The 22,287-nt window shown below is 35.3% G+C and overlaps 1 protein-coding gene across 1 annotated transcript in view; it reads left to right on the top strand.

Annotated features, from left to right (window-relative positions):
• The window catches only part of arr (low-density lipoprotein receptor-related protein 6), a 351,307-nt gene that overhangs the window by 75,678 nt on the left and 253,342 nt on the right, over positions 1-22,287 (top strand). The window contains exon 3 of the mRNA XM_090414658.1: positions 12,189-12,329. Within this exon, the coding sequence (XP_090270784.1) occupies positions 12,189-12,329 (141 nt within the window). The remainder of the gene's footprint in view (positions 1-12,188; positions 12,330-22,287) is intronic.

Here is a 22,287-nt window from a genome sequence, read left to right as displayed (position 1 = left end):
TCCATTTTCGATGTTCTACTCTTCTGCACACCATCAGGTGAATTAATTACTTCCATTCATTGAAAGTCTACTTTCACTGGACGCTACATTCAACAGCAATCTTTTTGCCATTCCTCACAGAAGACTGGAATTATAAAAACTTTAGTACAATGTGCTTACACTTGTAGACTCGTTGGTTATGCATTATTAAATCACTTAAGGAATTGCAGGCGTAGACTTCTGTGGCTAATTGGTTCAAAAGATATTTTCGGTGATTAAACCACAATTTTTTATTATTCAGTTATATAAAACACTGAAATAATAGTTCCCGACAAGTTCCGTAAATCATAGGATTTACATCTTCAGGGGGTAAATAGTATAACTTAAAGTTTAAACAAGAGAATTAATAAATACAAATCATAACCGTCTGGCTATTCATAAAACTCAAATAACAGAATGCAGATATATAACATTATTGATGTTGAACAATACTGGACGATGTCACGTGTTCTTGTTCTCTTTCATACAGTCCGAGCTCAGATTGAGGTAGATTTTTTATTAGAGCTGACCACACTTGATGGAGAATTAAACCTTGATTTTTATTGCATTGGGTTGGGTTTTTTAACATGTTAGCAGCTTCTTTAAATTTTCTTATATAACTGTTGTTTTCTATGTATGACATCGTCGTATTTTGCCAGAGTACATCGTGTCCAGTGGAAGTGGTGTTGGATTCTGAATATATAGAGATTGGAGTAATTATTATTTGCTTCAAAATCCAACATGATCTTCCATCACAAAGGCTAGACTTGTAAACATTATTTAATGTAAATAACTTATTTTATAATTTAATATTCATATAACTACTTTAATTTTGTCTAATATTTAATTATTTATTCAAAGATATATGAATCAATAATAAAAAGACTGTATTAAATATTAAGCTATTTTAATTATTACTATGTTAATATTATAAGAACTTGTATTTGATAATTTAACTGCGCATTATTTGAAATGTAAATATTCTCTATTTATTCCTGTTTGTAAAGTTTAACGTTATGTAATAGCTCAATTTTATTATATTTTGTTTTGTTGTCATGGAAACGTATGTAAGTTAGCAAGCACGTTTTGGAACACCACGTGAGGTTTATTGAAAAGAGTTATAGAAAGAAATCACGAGAAGAATTTAGGCGGGAAGAAAGCTGAAATTATTTATTAGAGATTTATAAGAGAGAGATTGGCATTAGGTCGGAATCGGAGCATTCAGCATTCGGAAATCACAGTGCGATAATAGCGAGTCGGCAAGTCACTCAAGCAGCTAATAAAGTCTACTAGTCGAGAGGCGGTTAGCTAATAAATTGTAGAATAACAATTATAGCTATGGAAGACAGCTGAGTGACTACTAAATAGACTAGCAATACTTGAGTTGAGATATAATTTCGGCGCCGACCTTTCAAGGACATACGGAACTTTGAAGCAAAGCACGAAGTTACTAGAGGCTGTAAAGTTGATGTTTACCGTTAGCTGTGTTTGGAATTATAGAGCCTAAAGAATTAATCGAATGCCAGAGGAATGAACAACTGTGCATATAAATCCTAAAGTTAAGGAATTATTGTATTGCCTTATTTCATGAGTGATCAGAATACTTATGCAACAACCTTTGTTTGTGTGTATTGTGACCGATGATTAATTCAGTTATTGCTTAGAAGAATTATTTTGAGTGCCGTTTATCGTTAAAAGTGTTTACGGTTGTAAAAAGTGTTTGTGCATAATTTGATGAAGATAGAAGATTATCGGTAAGATTATTCCAACCATTAATATTCCTATGCAAAGATGTGTGTGAGTTTCATCCTAGAATTTCCTTATGTTAACAGTAACTATCGCGAAGATTAACTGAAGTGAAAATTTAAAAGTGCTTGCTTGTAAAGCGGTGTTACTGCGATTTTATTGTATTTTGGAACTTAAGGAACTGTGAGAAGACTGTATTAGAGATGACAAATTTTCCATTGTCTGAGTTTGTATAACAGTATTATCAGAAAGGCTGAAGTGTTTCTAATTACTGATTTGATCTTAAGTGTAAAATTTGTGATTTTAAAATTAAATGTTGGTTTTTGATAATGAAAAGTTGTATTTTGCCTGAATCCCTTTTACTGCACCATTCATAAAATATTCGAACTAAAGCGGGTAAATTAAGTTAAATATTCTCGGCCAGTATATATAATATTAACACCTAAAAGGAGAGATAGTTGTGAGTTGGTTTATCTTCAATTCTTGAACTAATGCAGATATAAAGTGGCGCAGTCTTTAAATATAAAGAAAATTTATATTTAAAGACTGCGCCACTTTATATCTGAATTAGTTCAAGAATTGAAGATAAACCAACTAGACAAATAGAAGGTTGCTAGTTGAATTAGAAATCAACTAGCAACCTTCTATTTTGTTTAAGAACATCATAGTAAATAACATGTCGGATCCAAGGTATAAATTAAGACAAAGTAGGATCCAACAAAATGGCGCAGTCGACAGGATTTGATTCCACTAATATTTGTTAAGATATCGAATATTAATTTTAAGATAGTATTAGAAAAAGTGATCCCAGAAACTTTAAAAGTAATTTAAAGGAATCAAAGTGGATAGGTTGTAAACTAGAATCAGGCAAACAGAGAAATTATTTTAGGATTCTATTTTTTTTTAAAGTTATTGTTAATAGATTAATATGGCAGTTTCATCAAGTTCTAAAATGGAAGATAGTGAATTTTTTCGTACAGTAAACCCACAAGTTTTTCCTCGGTTTTCAGGTGAAGAATCAGATGATGTACTGTCCTTTTTTACTTATGTTGAAAAACTTAGAGAAATAGCAAATTGGATGGATTTTCAACTGTTAATTTTACTCGGAAGTAAATTAATAGGCAAGGCTAAAGCATATTTTAACTCATCTCCAATTCTCAAGGAGGATACATTTGATTATCAAATATTTAAGGACAATCTTATTTCTCAGTTCTCAAAATTAAGGAGTATTGGCCGAAATTTATGGAAGTTACAGAGAGTCTTACAAAAAAGATAAAGAAACTTACTGATTTTCACAATTGTTTATTGACACTAGCCAACAGTTTAAATGTGACTAATGAGGATAAACCACACTTAGATTGGGCTGTATTCCAACAATTTAGACAAAGTGTTAGGCAAGAATTAAGAGAAACAGCCTATAAGAAGAAAATTTCCACCTTAGAAGAGTGTCTCAAAAGTGTCAAGGAAAAAGAACAAATGTTAGGAGACCTTTATCCCTCATCCAGTGTAGGTCTTGTAAATGTTGTAAATAAGGCTGGTTGTTTCATGAACCAATCTGAAGTTGAAAAGAAAAATAAGGATGAAAAAGGAAAGGGAAAGAATATTGGAGAAAGTCCAAGTAGTATTAATTGCATAACTGAAAGTAAAGAACAATTTGACAAAGGGCTGATGACAGAAGTGAAAACCCTAATTCACCAGGAAGTAAATAGGTTAAATCAGCCAATAATGGATAGTCTTAATGAGGTTGTGAGACAATTATCAGCTATTACTTTGAAGTCTGAAGAAAACCAAAACCCCACAACTGATAAAATTAATGAGATAATTAAACACGAAGTGGAAAAACAAAATCAACCCATTTTAGCTAGTCTAGATAAGTTAATTCAAGGACTAGATGATGTTAAACAACAGATGTCTATTGTCCCTCAACCTAAGACACAGACATGACATAGAGATCCTCCCAAATGTTATAATTGCAACAAAGTTGGACATTATGCCAGGAATTGTTTCCATAATAAGGGAAACTACTCTAATAGCAGATGGGACTCGAAATTTGGATACATACCCCACAGAAGAAATAATAGAATTCAGAAACACCAAGCACCTAATGAAAGAATGATGAGAATTAGAGGAGATATCCTGGGCTCTAAATGTGACATCTTATTAGATACATGATGCAATGCCTCTATCATTAGAATGGATTATTTCTTAACCTTGAAGAACAAATTATGGAAAAGCACTGCCAAGCTGAGAGAACCTGTAAGAATTAATACTCTCTCAAACTCAAGCTTCATGGCATATGAGAAACTTCATGCAAGGATATACCTACCAGAATTTTGACTAATGTGTGTGGCAAGATTTACTTGTTGTCCCCACTACATCCAACTTAAGCTCCCACATTATTTTAGGAACAAACTTCTTAGCAAGGTATCAATTCTCCTGTAATTTTTCTAAGAGGGAAGTATCCCTGATGAACAAGAAGAGATATACCAGAAGAAATGGAAATCATGATTATGATAGGACTAGACACCAGACAAAGCAGTTTAAATTGCCATATGAATTGGGACCATCTACTAAAGAAAAGTCATCTGTAAGTCGGTTAACTAAAAAAGATTATGTGAATTCTGATGTGCTATGTCAGACTGAAACACTACAAGATACTAATGAGCCATCACAACAACAAATATCCATGCCTAATTCAGGATGGTATGGAAAGCAAGACCCGTTTTTTGTTCTCTTTTGTATTGTACGTCTTTTTGGTGTTCAGCCATGCGTATTTTTCCAGATCTTCCTGTCTGTCCTACGTAGCAAATCCTGCAAGAGCAATGGATTTTGTAGACTCCTGGTTTTTTAAGAGGATGATGAGGTGGTTTTGGTGGATGTAGGAATCTTGCGATTTTTAGCCAAATTAATGAACAAACACAACATAAAAGTAGCCTTCCTTCCTATGGAAAAAATCTCACGATTCCTACATCCACCAAAACCACCTCATCATCCTCTTAAAAAACCAGGAGTCTACAAAATCCATTGCTCTTGCGGGATTTGCTACATAGGACAGACAGGAAGATCTGGAGAAATACGCATGGCTGAACACCAAAAAGACATACAATACAAAAGAGAACAAAAAACGGTCTTGCTTTCCATACCACTTCCACTGGACACGATGTACTCTGGCAAAATACGACGATGTCATACATAGAAAACAACAGTTATGTAAGAAAATTTAAAGAAGCTGCTAATATGTTACGAAACCCAACCCAATACAATAAAAATCAAGGTTTAATTCTTTATCAAGTGTGGTCAGCTCTAATAAAAAATCTACCTCAATCTGAGCTCGGACTGTATGAAAGAGAACAAGAACACGTGACATCGTCCAGTATTGTTCAACGTCAATAATGTTATATATCTGCATTCTGTTATTTGAGTTTTATGAATAGCCAGACGGTTATGATTTGTATTTATTAATTCTCTTGTTTAAACTTTAAGTTATACTATTTACCCCCTGAAGATGTAAATCCTACGATTTACGAAACTTGTCGGGAACTATTATTTCAGTGTTTTATATAACTGAATAATAAAAAAAATGTGGTTTAATCACTGAAATATATCTTTTGAACTTAAAGAATTGAACAACGTAGATATGATTCTAGTAGTAAGACATACGTTGGTTAGACATAACTGGTAATTAATTTACGGAATTGACAACACATATAAAGTAAATAAATTAAAGATAACTTTAATGAATCACTTCTATATTTCGGCAATGTCACATTGTGCATGAAACTGCCCCAAATTTGGGAGACTTTCATTTTGAGAACTTCAGCCCAACTTCCAAGACTACCAAATTAGCCCGCAAGAGGGCACGATTAGGACTTTAGGAACAAAATTAGTTATTTTCTTCCTCATTTGCTTTGTTAGTTCCTTAGTGCACATACCATATCTTTATGTTCCCGAAGATGGCAATGTGACATTGCCAAAATATAGAAGTGATTCATTAAAGTTATCTTTAATTTATTTACTTTATATGCGTTGTCAATTCCGTAAATTAATTACCAGTAACGTAGATACGAATATAAATTAAATTACACTTTAATAAATATTTCCGATATTTCGGCAGCGTCACATTGCCATCTTCAAAAGGAACTTACAAAAAAAGGCACGTGCACGTAGGCACTATAACACAGTAACTGAGAATGAAGAGATGAAGCTATTGCTCTCCTAAAAGCCCACTAGAGGGCACCATCAGGTGCCCTCTAGCGGGCTAAGTAGGTGTTCTTGGCCATTGGGCTGAAGGTCTGCTGATGTAAGCCTCACAAATTTGGGACAGTCGCATACAATCAGATTTGTTGAGGTTTGCAGAGTTTCTTAGGGCTGAGGCTGATTCCATAAATAGTCTTTCGAATTTGTATTTGCTACGGTGTATTACTGTAGCTTTCTTCCACCGTATTCTGTGGCGTGTGTCCAGAGCGTGGTCTGCAAGACCAGAATGGCTGTATTTGTGAAAACAGATGTAGTCCTTGTGTTCAGAAATTCTGATATTTGCTGTCCTGCCTTTGGCCAAAGGAAGACAGTTTACAGCTACAAGGGACCTGGTATACACCAGGTAGGTCTAGGGGAAGTGGTTGGTCTTTAGTGGAGCGGATAAGTGGTGCCAATTTTCTGTATGGCCTGTAACAGGAGGTCAGGTCATGTTTTTTTAAGATTTTGGTAATTTTTTCTGAGGTGCCTCGGGTGTAGGGAATGGTGATGGATTTAGAGTAATCCTTGTTGTGGAGGGGGGGGGTTTGTAGGTTTCAATATTTTTAGGATTTTTTTTGGGGGGGGGGGACAGCCATTGGCTGAGAAAGTGTTGAGGCTGTGATTTAGTTCAGTGTTTAGGGCCATGTCGTTAGAACAGATTAGTTTAGCCCTGTTGTATAGTGTTTTCACCACTCCATATTGTTGTGAGGGGGGGGGGGGAATTGTTGGTGAATGTATCTGCCTGTATGGATGGGTTTTTTATAAACCTCTTTTTCCAGGGTGAACTTGATTCTGGGGTGTTGGTTGTTTAAGTGTGTTAAGAAGGAGTGGAGTGTATCTGAGCCATGTTGTCCAAATAGTGAACACATCATCCATGTAACGAAGCCAAATAGTGGGTTTTTGTGGGGCAAGTTTAACGCTTTCTCTTCAGAAGTCTCCATAAAGATGTTGGCCAAGGGTGACGAAAGTGGTGAACCCGTTGCTGTCCCCTCTATCTGTTTGTAGAATTTTCCTTCCAAACGAAATAGCCTGAGTTCATTGTGAACTGAAATAGGGCTGAGATATTGGGAGGAAATTTGGCCTGTATAAGCTCTAAGGTTTCCCTGAGCGGGACATTTGTGAATAGGGAGGAGACATTAAAACTGACCATTATGTCAATGTGTTGGAGTGAGAGGATTTCTATACTGGCTTTGAAGTGGTCTGAGTTTTTTTATGTGTGATGGTGTGTTGCCAGTATAGTGTGTGAGTGCTTTGGCTAATTTATATGTGGGGAAATCAATGCCATCCACTAAAGGACGAAATGGCACTTTTATTTTATGTATTTTTGGAAGTCCATATAATCAGTGGGGTGGGGGGATCTAGAGTTATAAGGTTTTAGTTTGTTGGTCACTTCCACAGGCCAAGAAGTGACCTTCCTAAGGAGCGTATGGAGTGTTCTAATTTGAGAGCTGGTAGGATTATATTCAGTAGGTAGCCCGATCTAACAATAAATAAATCATTAAGCTTACCTGTGTAGTCCTTTTGGTTGAGAACCACAGTGGCATTTCCCTTATCTGCTTTGGTGATTACTGTTTTCTTGTTTTTCTTCATTTCTAGTAGAGCTTTATATTTATCTTTGGATATGTTGGTTTTTGGTGGTCTTGCTTTGGTGAGAACAGCTTTGGTATTACATCCAGTCTGACATTGTTGGCGATATGGTTTGGAAGGTTGCGGCTACCACGTTCTATTTGGATCATTATTTCCTCGGCAGGTATTCTTTTAGGAGATAAGGCGAAATTGTGGCCACGTGCAAGAGCAGTGAGTGCTTCAGGCTTCAAAACAATGGAAGAGAGGTTGACTGCAGTGTTGAGTGGTTGCTGTGGTACGGAGGTAGAGTTCTTTTTCAAGTTATCAAATTTTTGATGTGCTGATTACATATCTTATGAAATTCTTTTGATAAGATATGTAGGTTGTGGTTCAGCATGTTTGAAAGCTCCTCCTCTAGTGCCCGTAAAGTTTTGTTTTCGTCGGCTAGGAGAATGCACGTAGCAGTAATTTGTTCTCGTGGTAGGGCAAAGCCAGCTTGGTTATAAATCCGGAGAGACTTCTGTGAAGAGAAACGGTGCTTCAATTTAACACAATTTGGGATTACTTCATTATCCCGGCAGCATTTTAGGAAGGTCAAACGATTTCGTTGTCTAGATATCTTCATCTTCAGTTTGCCTTATTGGCGGGCCTTGCGTGCGATGGAATCTCCGTTGATGATAGTAATTCATGTAGAAAGGCTTATACATTGGCAACACGACTATTATATTATTTAAGGAATTTACAACGTATACTGGAATATTAATTAAAAGAAAATTTAATAAATTTTCTGTTAATTCACAAATGTCCCACTCAAAGAAATCTTCGAGCTGATACAAGCCAAATTTCCTCCCAATATCCCAGTCCTATTTCAGTTCACAATGAACTCTGGCTATTTCGTTTGGAAGGAAAATCCTTGGCCAACTTCTTTATGGAGACTTTTGAAGAGAAAGCCTTAAACTCTGCCCGACAAAAACCCACTATTTGGCTTCGTTACATGGATGACATGTTCGCTATTTGGACACATGGCTCAGATACGCTCCACTCCTTCTTAACACACTTAAACAACCAACACCCCCAGAATCCTGTTCACCCTGGAAAAAGAGGAAAACAATAGCCTCCCTTTCCTAGAAATTTTCCTCCCTTTTCTAATCACTCACCAACCTGATGGATCCTTGGTTTTCTCTGTTTATAGGAAACCCACCCATACAGGCAGATACATTCACTAGCAATTCCCCCCACACACACTCACAACAATATGGGATTATTAAAACACTATATAACAGGGCAAAATTAATCTGTTCAGATGACAATGCCCAACCACTGAACTAAACCACATCCTTAATACTTTCTTAGCCAATGGTTACAACCCCCAAAAAATCCAAAAAAAAATATTAAACCAGTAAACTGCAACCCCCTCCACAATAAAGATTACACTAAATCTATCACCATTCCCTACATCTAGGACACCTCTGAAAAAATAACCAAAATCCTTAAAAAAAAATGACCTGACTTCTTGTTATAGACCATATAAAAAATTGACATCCCATATCTGCTCTACCAAATACCAGTCACTTTCCCTAGACCTACTTGGGGTATACCAGGTCCCTTCAGCTGTAAATTGTCCTACTTTGGCAAAAACATGCAGGACAGCGAATATCAGGATTTCACAGCATAAGGACTACATTCGGTTTCATCAGTATAGCCACTCTGGGCTCTCAGACCATGCTCTAGATACCGGCCACAGGATACGTTGGAAGAAAGGAAAAGTAATACACTGCAGCAAGTTCAAGCAAGTATGAAAGATTATTTATATAATTAGCCTCAGCTCTAAAAATTGTTCCAAACCTCCACAAATTTGGGTGCATGAGACTGCCCAAAATTTGGGAGACTTACACATCATGAGAACATCAGCCCAATGGTCAAGACAACTCAATATAGCCTGCTAGAGGGCACCATTAGGACTTTAGTAACAATAGTAGTTTCTTATCTTCTGCCTCATTTGCTTTTTGTAGTGCCTGCATGCAAGTGCCATATTTGTATATTCCCATGAAGATGGCAATGTGACATTGTCGAAATATAGGAAGTATTTATTAAATTTTCTTTTAATTAATATTCCAGTATACGTTGTAAATTCCTTAAATAATTTAATAGTCATGTGTTGCCAAGTATAAGCCTTTCTACAAAATAAAATTTAAAATTACAACAAAACTATTATTTTCTTGTTATTTATTAAATTTTCTTTTAATTAATATTCCAGTATACATTGTAAATTCCTTAAATAATTTAATAGTCATTTTAATTTACTTTATAGTAGCTTTTTTTAGTATTTTTTTTTTTTTTTCATTTGCAAGATAAAATTTCCAGATGCCCTACATTGATATGCAGTTTGATCACTATTAAAATGTGCAAAATTTAGTATGCAGGAAATCAAACCATACATCTATTTAGTTGCATATGCTTTATGCTTAAATGCAGATAACTAAAAAATTTACTTGCAGATGTCATCATTAGGCTGATATGAAAATAGCTTTTTTTTAATTCCCAATTAAGGCTAAGCTACCAACCCTATTTGCATCTAATTGAAAAACATAGAGATTATGTCTTGTCACTAGACAATCTCTCAACAGACTAGTACTAGACACATTGTTATATGGAAAAGTAAAAGGATTCTAGAAAAGAATTCTGCTTTGAAAGAATTCTGTCATATGCTTTACTTGCAAAACTCCTATTCTGAGTTTTGGAGGCAGTACAGTGACATCTGACTTTGCCATACATGCACATATATTTTTGCTATTTTAATACATTTTTTAAATATATTTACAGATTGATGTTTTTCTGAAATTTGACAAATAATATTAATGCAGGTGTTAAAAAGTCTTTAAATATATATCTCTATTTAATTTGATTTAGAATGTTGGTTTTTAATTAGTTAAAAAATTTTAGAATTAGAATATTGTTCTTACTTTATATGGTCGTTTTTTTCAGTTGGATCCTGAGTTAATCCTTGGTTTTTAACCCTGCACCTCAAGTTTCATTATGGGAACTCTCACTGTTTCAAACTGTTACATGGAGATAGAATCAGCTTACTGTACTCTTTTCCTCCTCATGGCCGTCATCTTACCGATAGTCTTAGGCTAAGCTGCATCCATCTGCTCATTAAACATCCTCAGATGCCATATGGTCACTCCTTTCCTTAGTGATGTTTTACACCCATCCTCACTGGGTGGTCCTATCGTATCTAGAGGCCTCAATTCTCTGAAAACCAGTCACTACAGACACACCACCCATCCATCCATCTCATTGACTGTCTACCCCCCCTTTTTTTTTAATGAATTTTACCTTCTATTACTGTTTTGAGAAGCCAATGTGTTGAAAGAAATATTTTGAACACAAAGTATTTCAGCTTTCTTCAGTTAATATTTTTAAGGCGTCTTAAAGTTCTGTTGATCTTTTCTAGCACTTACCCATTTGACCTCCTTTCAGTATATGATATCCTCAACAGTCTTTTGTAATACCATTTGTAATATCTCAAAAGCAATTATCCTTTTCCTATCTGACTTCTTTAGGTTCCAAGTCTCATATTCATAAATCACTGTTGGAAAAACAGCTGCATCCAGAATTCTCAACTTTGTTCTTGTTATGATAGATCCATTCTTCCAGATTTTAGACAAGTCTCTGACTATTATTTTAGCCATTCCTAGTCTTTTTCTGATGTCTTCTAAACAGCAATTGTTCACATTAATAATGGATCCCAGGTATTAGAACTTGTTGGCTTCCTCAATTCTTTCTCCATTAAGGTACATATGTTTCTCTGGAGTTTTCCTATTTCTATTTCCTTTGAGAACAATAACTTTTGTCTTGCTAGAATTGAGCTGAAGTCCTCTGTTCTTACTGATCTTGTTAACTTTGTCATTACAAAGGTGTACTGTATCATCAGCATACCTAAGATTATTGACCAATCTGCCACTTATCCTAATTCCTGTGTAAGCTCATCTGATTCTTTATGCATGATGTCCTCAGCATAGCTACTAAACAGGTAAGGAGAAAGTAGGCATCCCTGCATAACTCCCTTGCTGACCTGAAGCCAATCAGTTACTCCAACACCTGTTCTTACTGTGGCTTCTTGCTCACTGTACAGTGTTAGCTATCAACCTGATAACATGTTAAGGAAAAACACATTAATTTCATTACCTCCCACAATTTCATATGCTGAACACAGTCAAAAGCTTTGGAGTAGTCTATGAAACACATTACCACAGGAAGTCTACATTCATTATACTTTTCATTGATCTAAGCCAAAGTATAATGAATGTACCCTTTCCTTTCCTCAAACCAAACTTTGTAATGAAATTTTGATGGTTTTAGGCTCAGCTATCAGATGGCTGAGAGCAGAGACTGGATGCTCATTGATATTCCAAACAGTTTGTTCAGGCTAAAAGTGTCCTGCCTACTATCTCTGAATAGAAGGCATTACAGGATTTACTTAATTTTATTTACAAACTAGAATGCAAAGTCTCTCCATCTATTTAGTGCACATGCTGACAACATCTGCACTAAACTTGGCTATGTTGCATGTTGACATACACTTTTGCCATTTTAATAAGATATTTTATATTTTACAGATTGATGTTCTGGACAGATTGGGGTGAAACTCCAAAAATTGAAAAGGCAGGAATGAATGGGGATTCATCTACTCGAAAAGTTATAGTTAATAAAACCATTTATTGGCCAAATGGAATTACAGTTGATTATGATACCCGAAGGTAATATTATTATGTGAATGACACTTTTCATGAAAAAGTTGCTAAAAGTGCTTATTATTTCAAGTTGTGTGTGTTTTTTAAACTTGTAATGCTTTCTGTAAGAAAGCATTATGAGTGATGATGTAATGTGAAAATTTTAGGTGAGTTACAGTCGTACAGGATGCTAGTTTCAGTTCAATGCTGAATAGATCACATTTAGATATCTGTAATGAAGGTGGTGCAGGTTATTGATGTATTAGAATCAAGTTTCTAGATGGAATAAAAGTCTACATTGAAGTTTTTTGTTAGAGGAAATTATTTTCTTGTAGGGAGGTTTATTTTAATTGGTTTTTGCAAATTTTGTTGTATTTTTTTATATATTTCAAAATTTTTTTGTTGTGATTGAAGTGAGTGATTTTTTTTAAATAGCTGTTATAACTATTAATTTAGTTATAATTGCTATTAAACTGTTCCACCCATACAGGATACTTGTAGAACAGGACTTCCACATAGGGAGTGTGGAGGTCTCCAATCTGAGTATGTGTTGAACAGTGTCCTTGTAAGCTGCTATACTTGGGCTCTCTCAAGGAGTAGGATTATTCACTAGCTGAACTGGAAGACTTATTATAGTACTATCAGGTGTGGTCCTGTATACTAACTGGCTTATAGAAGCCCCTTTACTGTTATAGCCTTGAGTGGGTGAGATGCTGGCTTCCTAGTTGAATAATTTTATAATACCACATTATAATTTTGTAATACCTAGCTACCACCTGCACTGCATTTGAAATGAAAGTGAGAGGACAGAAACCAGAGACCTTACTTATTTGAAGTGGCTAATGCTCTGTTTCATCTCCAGTATAGCATCTCTGGTTTCTGTCCTCTCACTTTCTTGCAGTTCACAAGAATGCACTTGGAACAAGTTGCTGTCCTGGTTGGCCTAGTATTTAGTGTGTCTGTTAAATCAGCAGGCTGTGGGCATGTATGTGTGTTATTGTTTTTAGGTGAAATTCCTTTCACCTAAAATTTCTCTGAAATTCATTTCACAAGATGAATTTTTTTGCCACTTGTAAGATCACTGCTTCACTTATTTGAGGCATTTAGTCATTTATAAAACATCTGTGTTTGGTCTTTAGAGCTGGGTTTCTGGGTTATGTAAAAACTAAATAAAAATATAGAAAATACAAAAAGTAATAAAAAAAGTTCTAAACACCCATGGTATAAATCTGTTATAGGTTTTACATAAAAACCTTTCGTCTGTGCTGTTAGCTGAGTGGCTATGTGCTTTGCAACCATATGCCTGGGAAAGAATTGTCTTGGGTTAGATTCCAGTCACTGGCTTGAGGAACTTAGGATCTATCTCAGACATAGCCAAGTTAGTTGGTCTTGGATGTGAACTACAGAGTTTTTCTTCCCTTGTGGGATGAAAAAAAACTCCTTTATCTGGGGTTTTTTCATCCTGCAAACCGGCCTTGAGAACTCAATGACTCTACAGACATTGGATACACTGGGAGACATAGGTCTAACCACCTTATCCTTGTGTATGGTTGCAGTTAAATGAATAGAAACCGTTGATACTGCAAGGTAACAAAGGGAAAAAGGAAGAAATAGAAGCCACAAAAAAGTGCCATCATATAAGATAGTAATATTCTGTCTTAAAAGAGAAGCTTGAAAAAGAATTGTAAGTAGAGTGTTTTTATTTCTAAAGAATAGAAGCATTATTTTTACAAAGAGTGGAAGCGGTTCTCTTTAATGAATTTCACTCTTGTTGAAATGTTAGTGTAGCACCAGCAGTTGGAAAGGATGATCTTACTATTTATATTGTTTTTTTGTGAAGCGATATTAAATAGTTTATTTTTAGTTTTACCTTATCGAAAGACTTAATTCCAAATGAGAGGCTTTCTCACAAGGCCGAATTCCAGGTGATTGGTGTAGAGGTCTCATTCTCATTTCAGCAATTTTATGGTTCAGAACTAAAACTAAGTTTGCAAATTTACAGAGGAATTTTTATGAGTTTGCCTAGAAAAAAATTGATGTAAGCATAAATCTTCTTAGTCTTGAGAAAAGACAAAAACTGGCATTGAACTTGAGGAATTTTGGATAAATAGCTGTATGACATTTTTTTCCCTTTCAAATACATGCTTGACAAATTTCTTTACTGAACCAAAAAAACACAACAAAAGGTTTCAATGGAAAAAACTGTTCAAAATACTAAATCTGTATTGTACAGATTTAGTGTTTTGAACTTTATGCGTAGCTTGTACTTAAGCTTCAGAGTGGTTAGAATTGAAATATCTACAGATAGATAGATGTTTGATGTTAAATGAGACATAAGGTAGGGTTGTATGCTGTTTGTACTGTTACTTTTCAACTGTATGGAGCACATTATTATGGAAAGTAGTTTTAAACTTGATATTCAAGTAAGATATATTAAATTTAGTTTGTTACTCTAATCAGAATAATTTAGTTTGTTTATCCTATTATAAAATTCATGTTTTGGTGGCATTGCAAGTGAGTGGATTATTCTCATCTCATTGAAGAATGGTGCTGAAAGTCTATGTCTGATTAAGGCACTGGTTGTAGAAGATCTTAAACCTGGAATGTTTGTGCAGTGCAAGGTTTGTCAAATTCATTTGAGAAATGAAGTGCACTGTCATCAGCAAAATTGTGGATAGGGTTATTGGTTAGTGAGAGAAGGTCATTTATGTATAAGAGAAAGAGATTAGGTGACAAAACAGAGTACTGGGAAACTCCTACGTTGGTGGCTGAGAGAGAGGAAGCAATCCACCATTACTCAGAGAGAAAAACTGGCTAATTACAGAAAGTAGAAAGTGGACAAGTAGATGGTAATTTTTTGATGGCGTCTCAGTACTAATCTGGATCAAATACTCATGAAATTCAAGAATAACAGCATAGGTTTTATCAAATTTTTTTGCAGCATGCCTCTATATGGGTGATGTCAGCTAGAAGTGGCAGAATTCTTACTGATGAACTGGTGTACCTCCAGGTAATGAAAGTTAACTATTGGTGACTAATCCCATTATTTTGGAGAAGACTGAGATGAGAGCAGTGGGTCAGTAGTTGAATGGCTTATTTTATCTCTTTTTATTTGGAATAGGCTTGAGTAGTTGAAATTATGGATGGAAAGTTCTAGAAAATAACTTAATATTAAGTGCAGCTGGGAAAATAGCAGGATTAGAAGCTTTTAAGTTTAAAACTTTTCTGATGTCTTTCTGGCAAAAGACTATAGGAAGCATGTCGTGCTCTCTTTCTTATATACTTTGATTGTTTATGCAGGTGTTGGAGGAAAAAAAATGATGCCAAGAAATCAGCTTTGTTATCATGGTTCCATCTAGGTAAGAAAGAAGCAGAAACACAGATGAGTAGACGTTTTGTCTTATGCTTTTGCAAAGGACCAGAAGGCATGATTGGCATTTGTAGAATAGCTGAGTTCTCTGCATTTGATTCTTTAAGAGTCAGATTTGAATTTGCTGTTTGTTGTTTTGCACTTGCTGCATGCATCCGTGTAGACTAAAAATAAGGTTGAAGTTTTCAGCCTTATTCTTGTACTGCTTTAGTTCACCTGTTGTTAAACTATGTCTTTGGATAGTGGGCAGGAATTTTGAATAGAGAGGGGAATGAAGGTCTTCATTCCAGCAAGGATGATTTCTGTAATTCACTCAGAGCAAGAATTTAAATGAGAGTGGAAGAGAAAGTGGAAAGAAGAGAAATCTTAGAGATCATTCCACTTGGCACTCATATAGTTCCAAAGACCATGAAGTTGAGGGAAAGGTGTTCTTTAGAATAGGAAGGATGATCCCTTACAGCATACTTTGAAAGAGAACTGGTTAAGAAAGGATCAAGAGTGTTGGGTGAGTGGATATGTTTATCTGGTTGATAGATGGACAGTTTGCATTAAATCATTGTTTACAACAATACATCCGCATTACATCTAGCTAGGTTGGTGGAATTAGAAAGAGGAAGCCGGTTGTTAACATTAAAATCACCTAATAAGACAACAAGGACAAGTTCACTGTTTGGGTAATTGTATTGCAAATAGTGAAGCTTCAGATATAAAAGATTGAGGTCAGAGTGATTTTTTAGAATTTGGAGAGTAGTGAAGACAGAATAATGTAACCAAATGGAACAAGGAAACTTCAAGCTAGAGAAAGTCTAAAATAGAGATTCTAGGTCTGTCATTCCCTTGCATGGAACATTGGATCACACACAAAAAAAGCACTGGTGGCAGAAGAAATCATACAATGTTTAGGTAGGTTATTCAAAGCAGTCAAGATGCACTGTGGTTGTTGATATATAGAGACATGAAGTTAGGTATGGATATCTCTAAGTGGTAATGCACATTATTTATATTTGTATTTATGCCATGCATGTTGGTGAAATAGATATGGAAATAATTATTTTTGTAGGATTATGATAACATAATTTTTTTTTCTTATTCTATTCATTATTCATTTTAGTGAATGGTTGAAAGAAAATAGGCCTTAACCCAGTGAGAATAAAATAAATTCTTGGACATGTTGCTCCTACAGAGAATACTTATTCTAGCTACATTGTGGACTCAGCAGTCCTCTTTTCCCATTATATACCACTGTTCATACTACCCTGCTTCGGTTTTGTGAACTCTTGTCACTGGTTTTTGGAACCATTTTATTGTTCTATTCTCAAATGCGGAATACTTGGCTTTTCAACATCTGATCAAGAAGTCTCTTGATGCATTACCATCAGTATGGTTTTGTGAATTCTTTGGTGCCTGGCCTGTAGATTTTTTTTTTTTTTTTTTTTTTTTTTCATTGCAGTACTCATGATTGGAGGGGATTTTGGGTCTTGTAGCATGTTTAGTATTGTAGCATGTCCTCTATCCTCCATTCTGTAACCACAGGATGGAGGATAGAGGATCAAGCTATCACTGTGGATTGCTAGCATACATTTGTTGGTGGTATGAAAACATTTGTTTGTATTGCATAACAATGATTTTGATCTCTGATGCTTTGATTTCCATTAATAAGAATTAGTTTGCTGTTTGCATCTGTTCCTTCCCATACATTAGGAAAAAGGTTGATTTACATGATAAGTATGTAGTTATTTTTCATTGAAATAAAACTTGTCTTGATATACCATGCATGTTGTTTCTATCAGTCAGTCAGTTCTTACTATAGCAAAAACTGAACTCACTTGTTATAACAGACCCCCAAAAAAGACCCATCTAGTAGCCTCAGTGTATACTGAAAGAATTTGCTATAGTCAGCCTTTCATTGTAACTGATAGATTTTTACTCCCTGTAAGTATGCAGTAGTAAATGTGTATATGTTTAATTAAAGAAATTTAATGACTAGAAGCCAAAAGATATCAATATAGAAAAAAAATACATTTATTATTTGAGTACACAACTTCATATATACAGGGTGTTCGGGATAAATTTGACAGTTTCGTAAGGAAAAAGAAAATCTTCTTTGTATCTATTAAATTTAATGTGACAAAAAAACATTACAGGCAGAGTTAATTACAATACTATCAACAAGATTTACTCAAAATAACCACCATTAGCATCGATCACAGCTTCAATTCTGCTTCGGAACCTCGAACAAGCTGATGCTACAGTCTCCCTGGGAAGGGCCGCAAAAACTGTTTTAATTTTATCCATTAACTGGGCTTTTGTATTACTGGAAGTGCGATTGGTGTCTTTTTCAACTGCACCCCATACAAAATAATCCATGGGGTTAAGGTCTGGGGAGTTTGGAGGCCAAACATTTGGACTGGTGAAGTCGTAGAAATTTTCAGACAACCATTTTTGACTTTTCCCAGAGGTGTGGCAAGGGGCCGAATCCTGCTGCCATACATACGGCCTACCATTGGCTACCCTTGTTATCCAGGGCTTGACTACAGTTAGCAACTCCACGAACAAAGCCCGAATTCCAATGCCAGGGTTCTTCAACACCTGTTCCTGCAGATTTGCGAGGAATTCTGCTGTACGAACGCAATCAGATCGTCTGCTAGGGATCTTTCTTCTTGCTACATCCTCGTAGTCACCATTGCAAGTCTCTAGTTCATGCCTGATTGTTTTTACTGTATTCAGGGAGCATTGGGCAGCAGTCGTAATATCCTTATTTTGATGGCGGGCACGAATCATCATGATACAAGTTATTCTCTTCCATGATTCAGGTGGGTTCCAGCTATCCATCCTTTCTGACATCTTGTATATGAATGAAGAAGGGTCCAAACTTTTAAATGAAGAGAAGTGTGTGTTAATACATGTAACTTACGGAAAAATATAATTAATTATAAATATGTCAAATTTATCCCGAACACCCTGTGTGTGTGTATATATATATATATATATATATATATATATATATATACACTGTGTGTGTGTGTGTGTGTGTGTACACACACACACCATATAAGAGAGCAGCAGCAGCTATAAATTAACTTGTAAATGTATTGCTTACATTTGAAGACATTCTAGATGCTGTGGTATTGTTGGACACGTACATGTGGGCATGATCTCATGTACACCAAAGTTGGATTGCTGAAGAGTGATAAACAATAGGTTATAGCTAAGCTTATTATTAAGATGGACCTGATTGAGAACAGTTTCTATTGATTCCTCAGTTCTTTTCTCCAGCTCGTCATAGTATCTAAAATTGTTTACTGATTTTTTACATCTCACTGGATGAGTAACAGAATCTTCATTGTTAGGTTGGGCAGAAATAAGAACGTGGTTAGATAGTGCGCTGGCTCTAATCCTGCTCTACGTGATGTCGTTCATATGTTCTTCCATAACAGTTCAATGGATTTCTCTGTCTGATCTAAATAGGGCACATTGCAGTTATACCAGACAAGGTAAACTCTGGAATACTTTAGACTCTCATGTTTTGAAGGTGTCCTGAGTAAAGAATGGAGTTTGGATAAGGAGTAAAAGAAATGTGGATTTTAAATTTCTTGAGAATTTTAGCTAACCTTGGTGAAACGGAGCTGATATATGATAGAGATACAAAGGCTATTACATCATTACTATCTTCAGTATTGTGAGCAGATGGATCAAGCACATTTACCTAATGTAGAAACGATGCCAAATTTTGGGGGTGGATAATGATGAGATTGTGCATGAAGAGAATATTGGAATGTGTGGGTTTTCTATAAATCGAGATCTTCCATTTGTGTAACACATGAGTAAGTTTGACATCCAGGAACAGGAAAGAACTGTTAACTTTCAATTCTGAGGTAAATTGTATTCTTGGGTGTTGATTGTTGAGATGTTCAGGAACTTCTTTAAAGAATCTGATCCATGGCTCCAAATTAAGAAACACCATCAATATACTTTTTCCATAACCTTGGCTTTAATAGGAAAGAATTGATTGCTATTTCCTCAACGCTTTCTAAATATAAATTTACTAATATAGGATATAATGGGTTACCCATGGCCAGGCCAAAGTTCTGTTTGTAAATAGTACAGTGGTGCCTTGGTTAACGACAGCGCGATTCCCCATAAGATTTAATCGAAAATCGATTAATTTGTTCCGGCTCCTCCCCACAACCATAGTACATATTAAAAATGCAGATAAAATTCATTTAAAATGTCATAAAAATATGGTAAATATCATTTATTTATTATACTGTTGGGATGTATATGTATTTGCTATAAAAAAATTAACATTAATAAAATGAATTGTTCATGAAAACTGTTTTTAATTATCAATCTTCACCAGAAGGACAATTGGGCTCACTTTGGAGTTTTTTGACAAATGGACCTGTCAAAAACATGTCTAGAGTTGGTTGCTTCTGCCTCTTTTTTAAAATGTTTCTGAAAAACTTCATGGACTTTTCATTAAATAGATCTACAGTTCTGATAACCTCAGATTTGTTTGGATTCCATTTCATAGCAACATTTTGAACTTCCTCCCACTTTGGCAAAACATTTTTGATTTCAGCAGTCGTAATTTGTTCTTTCTCTCCATCCTCATCTTCAGATGAAATTTCCATTTCCTTTTCTTCACATTATTGCTTGAAAAGTTCTTTTAGCTCGTCAGCAGTCAGTTCTCGGTCATGCATCTCCAATAATTCTTGAACATCTTCTTCCTCTACTTCCAAGTTAAGATCATGAGCAGTTGCCACAATATCCTTTACCAATTTGTTTGTGTCCTTCATCTGAAGTTTCTTCATTACCAAAGGAAGGGCACAGTTTCCTCCATGCTGCTTTGAGACATTTCATTGTTACTTCTTGCCAAACCTTTACAATTAGAGTAATTGCTATGACAATGTTGAATTCTTCCTTCCAAAATTTTCGTAGGATTATGTTGGCAGACTCGCACATTTTAAAGCACCTGGTAAAAAGTGCCCTTGTGTAAAGTTTTTTAAAATTTGCAATTATTAGCAGATCCATAGGTTGAATCAGAGATGTAGTCTTGGGAGGAAGAAAAATCACCTTGATAAAATCTAATTCCTCTGGTAGCTCTTCTTGTATGCCCATTGGATGGCCAGGTGCGTTATCGAAGGCCAAAATGGCTTTTAGAGGTAGATTGTTTTGCTCAAGATAGGCTTTGATAGTTGCTCCAAACACTTTGCAAATTCAGTCTCTAAATTCTATTCTTGTGACCCAGGCTTTGCTGTTAGACTTCCACAAAACACCAAGATTGGATTTAGAGACATTGAACTTTTTGAATGCTTGGGGATTCTCTGAGTGGTAGCTTAACATTGGTTTTACCTTGCAGTCTCCACTTGCATTTGCTGCTAAAAGCAATGTTAACCTATCATTGATTGGTTTATGCCCAGGAAGTGTTTTTTCTTCTTTTGTGATAAATGTCCTGTTGGGCATTTTTTTCCAAAATAACCCAGTCTCATCACAATTGAAGACTTGTTGAGGTAGGCATTCTCCTTCTTCTATAATTCTTGTAAAGCTATTGACAAATTTATCTGCTGCTGCTTTGTCAGCACTAGTTGCCTCTCCGTGTCTGACCACATTATGAATTCCTGTTCTTTTTTTAAAGTTGTCAAACCAACCTCTGCTACCTTTTGAAATCATCATCATCTATCTCAGAACTTGATCCCGAAGTCTTCTTTTTCAAATCTTGATAAATCTGTTTAGCTTCCTGACAGATTGCATTTTTAGATGTAGTATCGCTCGCCATTTCTCTTTCTTTGATCCAAATTAGTAATAGATTTTCCATTTGCTCAAAAAGAATCCCTCTGACATTCAACCTTAAAGTTCCCTTAGCTACCATAAGTTCCTCTTTCTTAGCCAAAATGGTTGATATTGTAGAATGACTGGTTTCATATATTCGAGCTAGCTGCATAACTTTCACACCTTTATGATGTTTTGCTATTATTTCTTTCTTCTGTTCATTAGAGAAAATTTTCTGATTTTTTTTCTCTCACTAGCTTTCTTTTTGGGACCCATTTTGTCACACGGTAAAAAAACTCACTCTATAAAAAAAAAGACATGCAAAATACGGTATTATTACAAATTGTACAACACTAAGACAAGGGATACAAAGAACATATTGTCACCTGAAAATAAAAGTAAAAGTTCAAAAAAAAAATGTTTTGAAATAAAAGTTAACAGTTCAATTTAAAACCTGCAATTTTTGACTTAGTACATTTTGCTTGTGAGGTGACGATATTAGATACAGCACTTACCATAACATACACTGATTAGCAGCTTATAGATACAATGATTATTATACAGATGAGATTTGATTTTGCCTTTTGATGGCGAACAAACAGTCACACGCACCCGCTGATTTATTGTCTATATGAACCAACACATAAAAAATAAATGCTTAAATACTCATTTTCATCATAAAACACATTTATAACCACAAATTTTAAAATAAAGCACAGTACACTACAAGAAAAGAAACAATCAATGGAAACCGTAAACAGCTGGCTATGATGGGTCAAACATATCTAAGCTTCACAGCTATGCTGCGTGGCTGTTCTCTATTCGACAGTGTCTTCCCGCGCG

Source organism: Typopeltis vanoorti, chromosome 25 (assembly GCF_054136105.1).
Source record: "Typopeltis vanoorti isolate ZY-2024b chromosome 25, IOZ_Tvanoo_1.0, whole genome shotgun sequence".
Lineage (NCBI taxonomy): Eukaryota > Metazoa > Arthropoda > Arachnida > Uropygi > Thelyphonidae > Typopeltis > Typopeltis vanoorti.
This window is presented reverse-complemented; position numbering and strand designations above follow the sequence as displayed.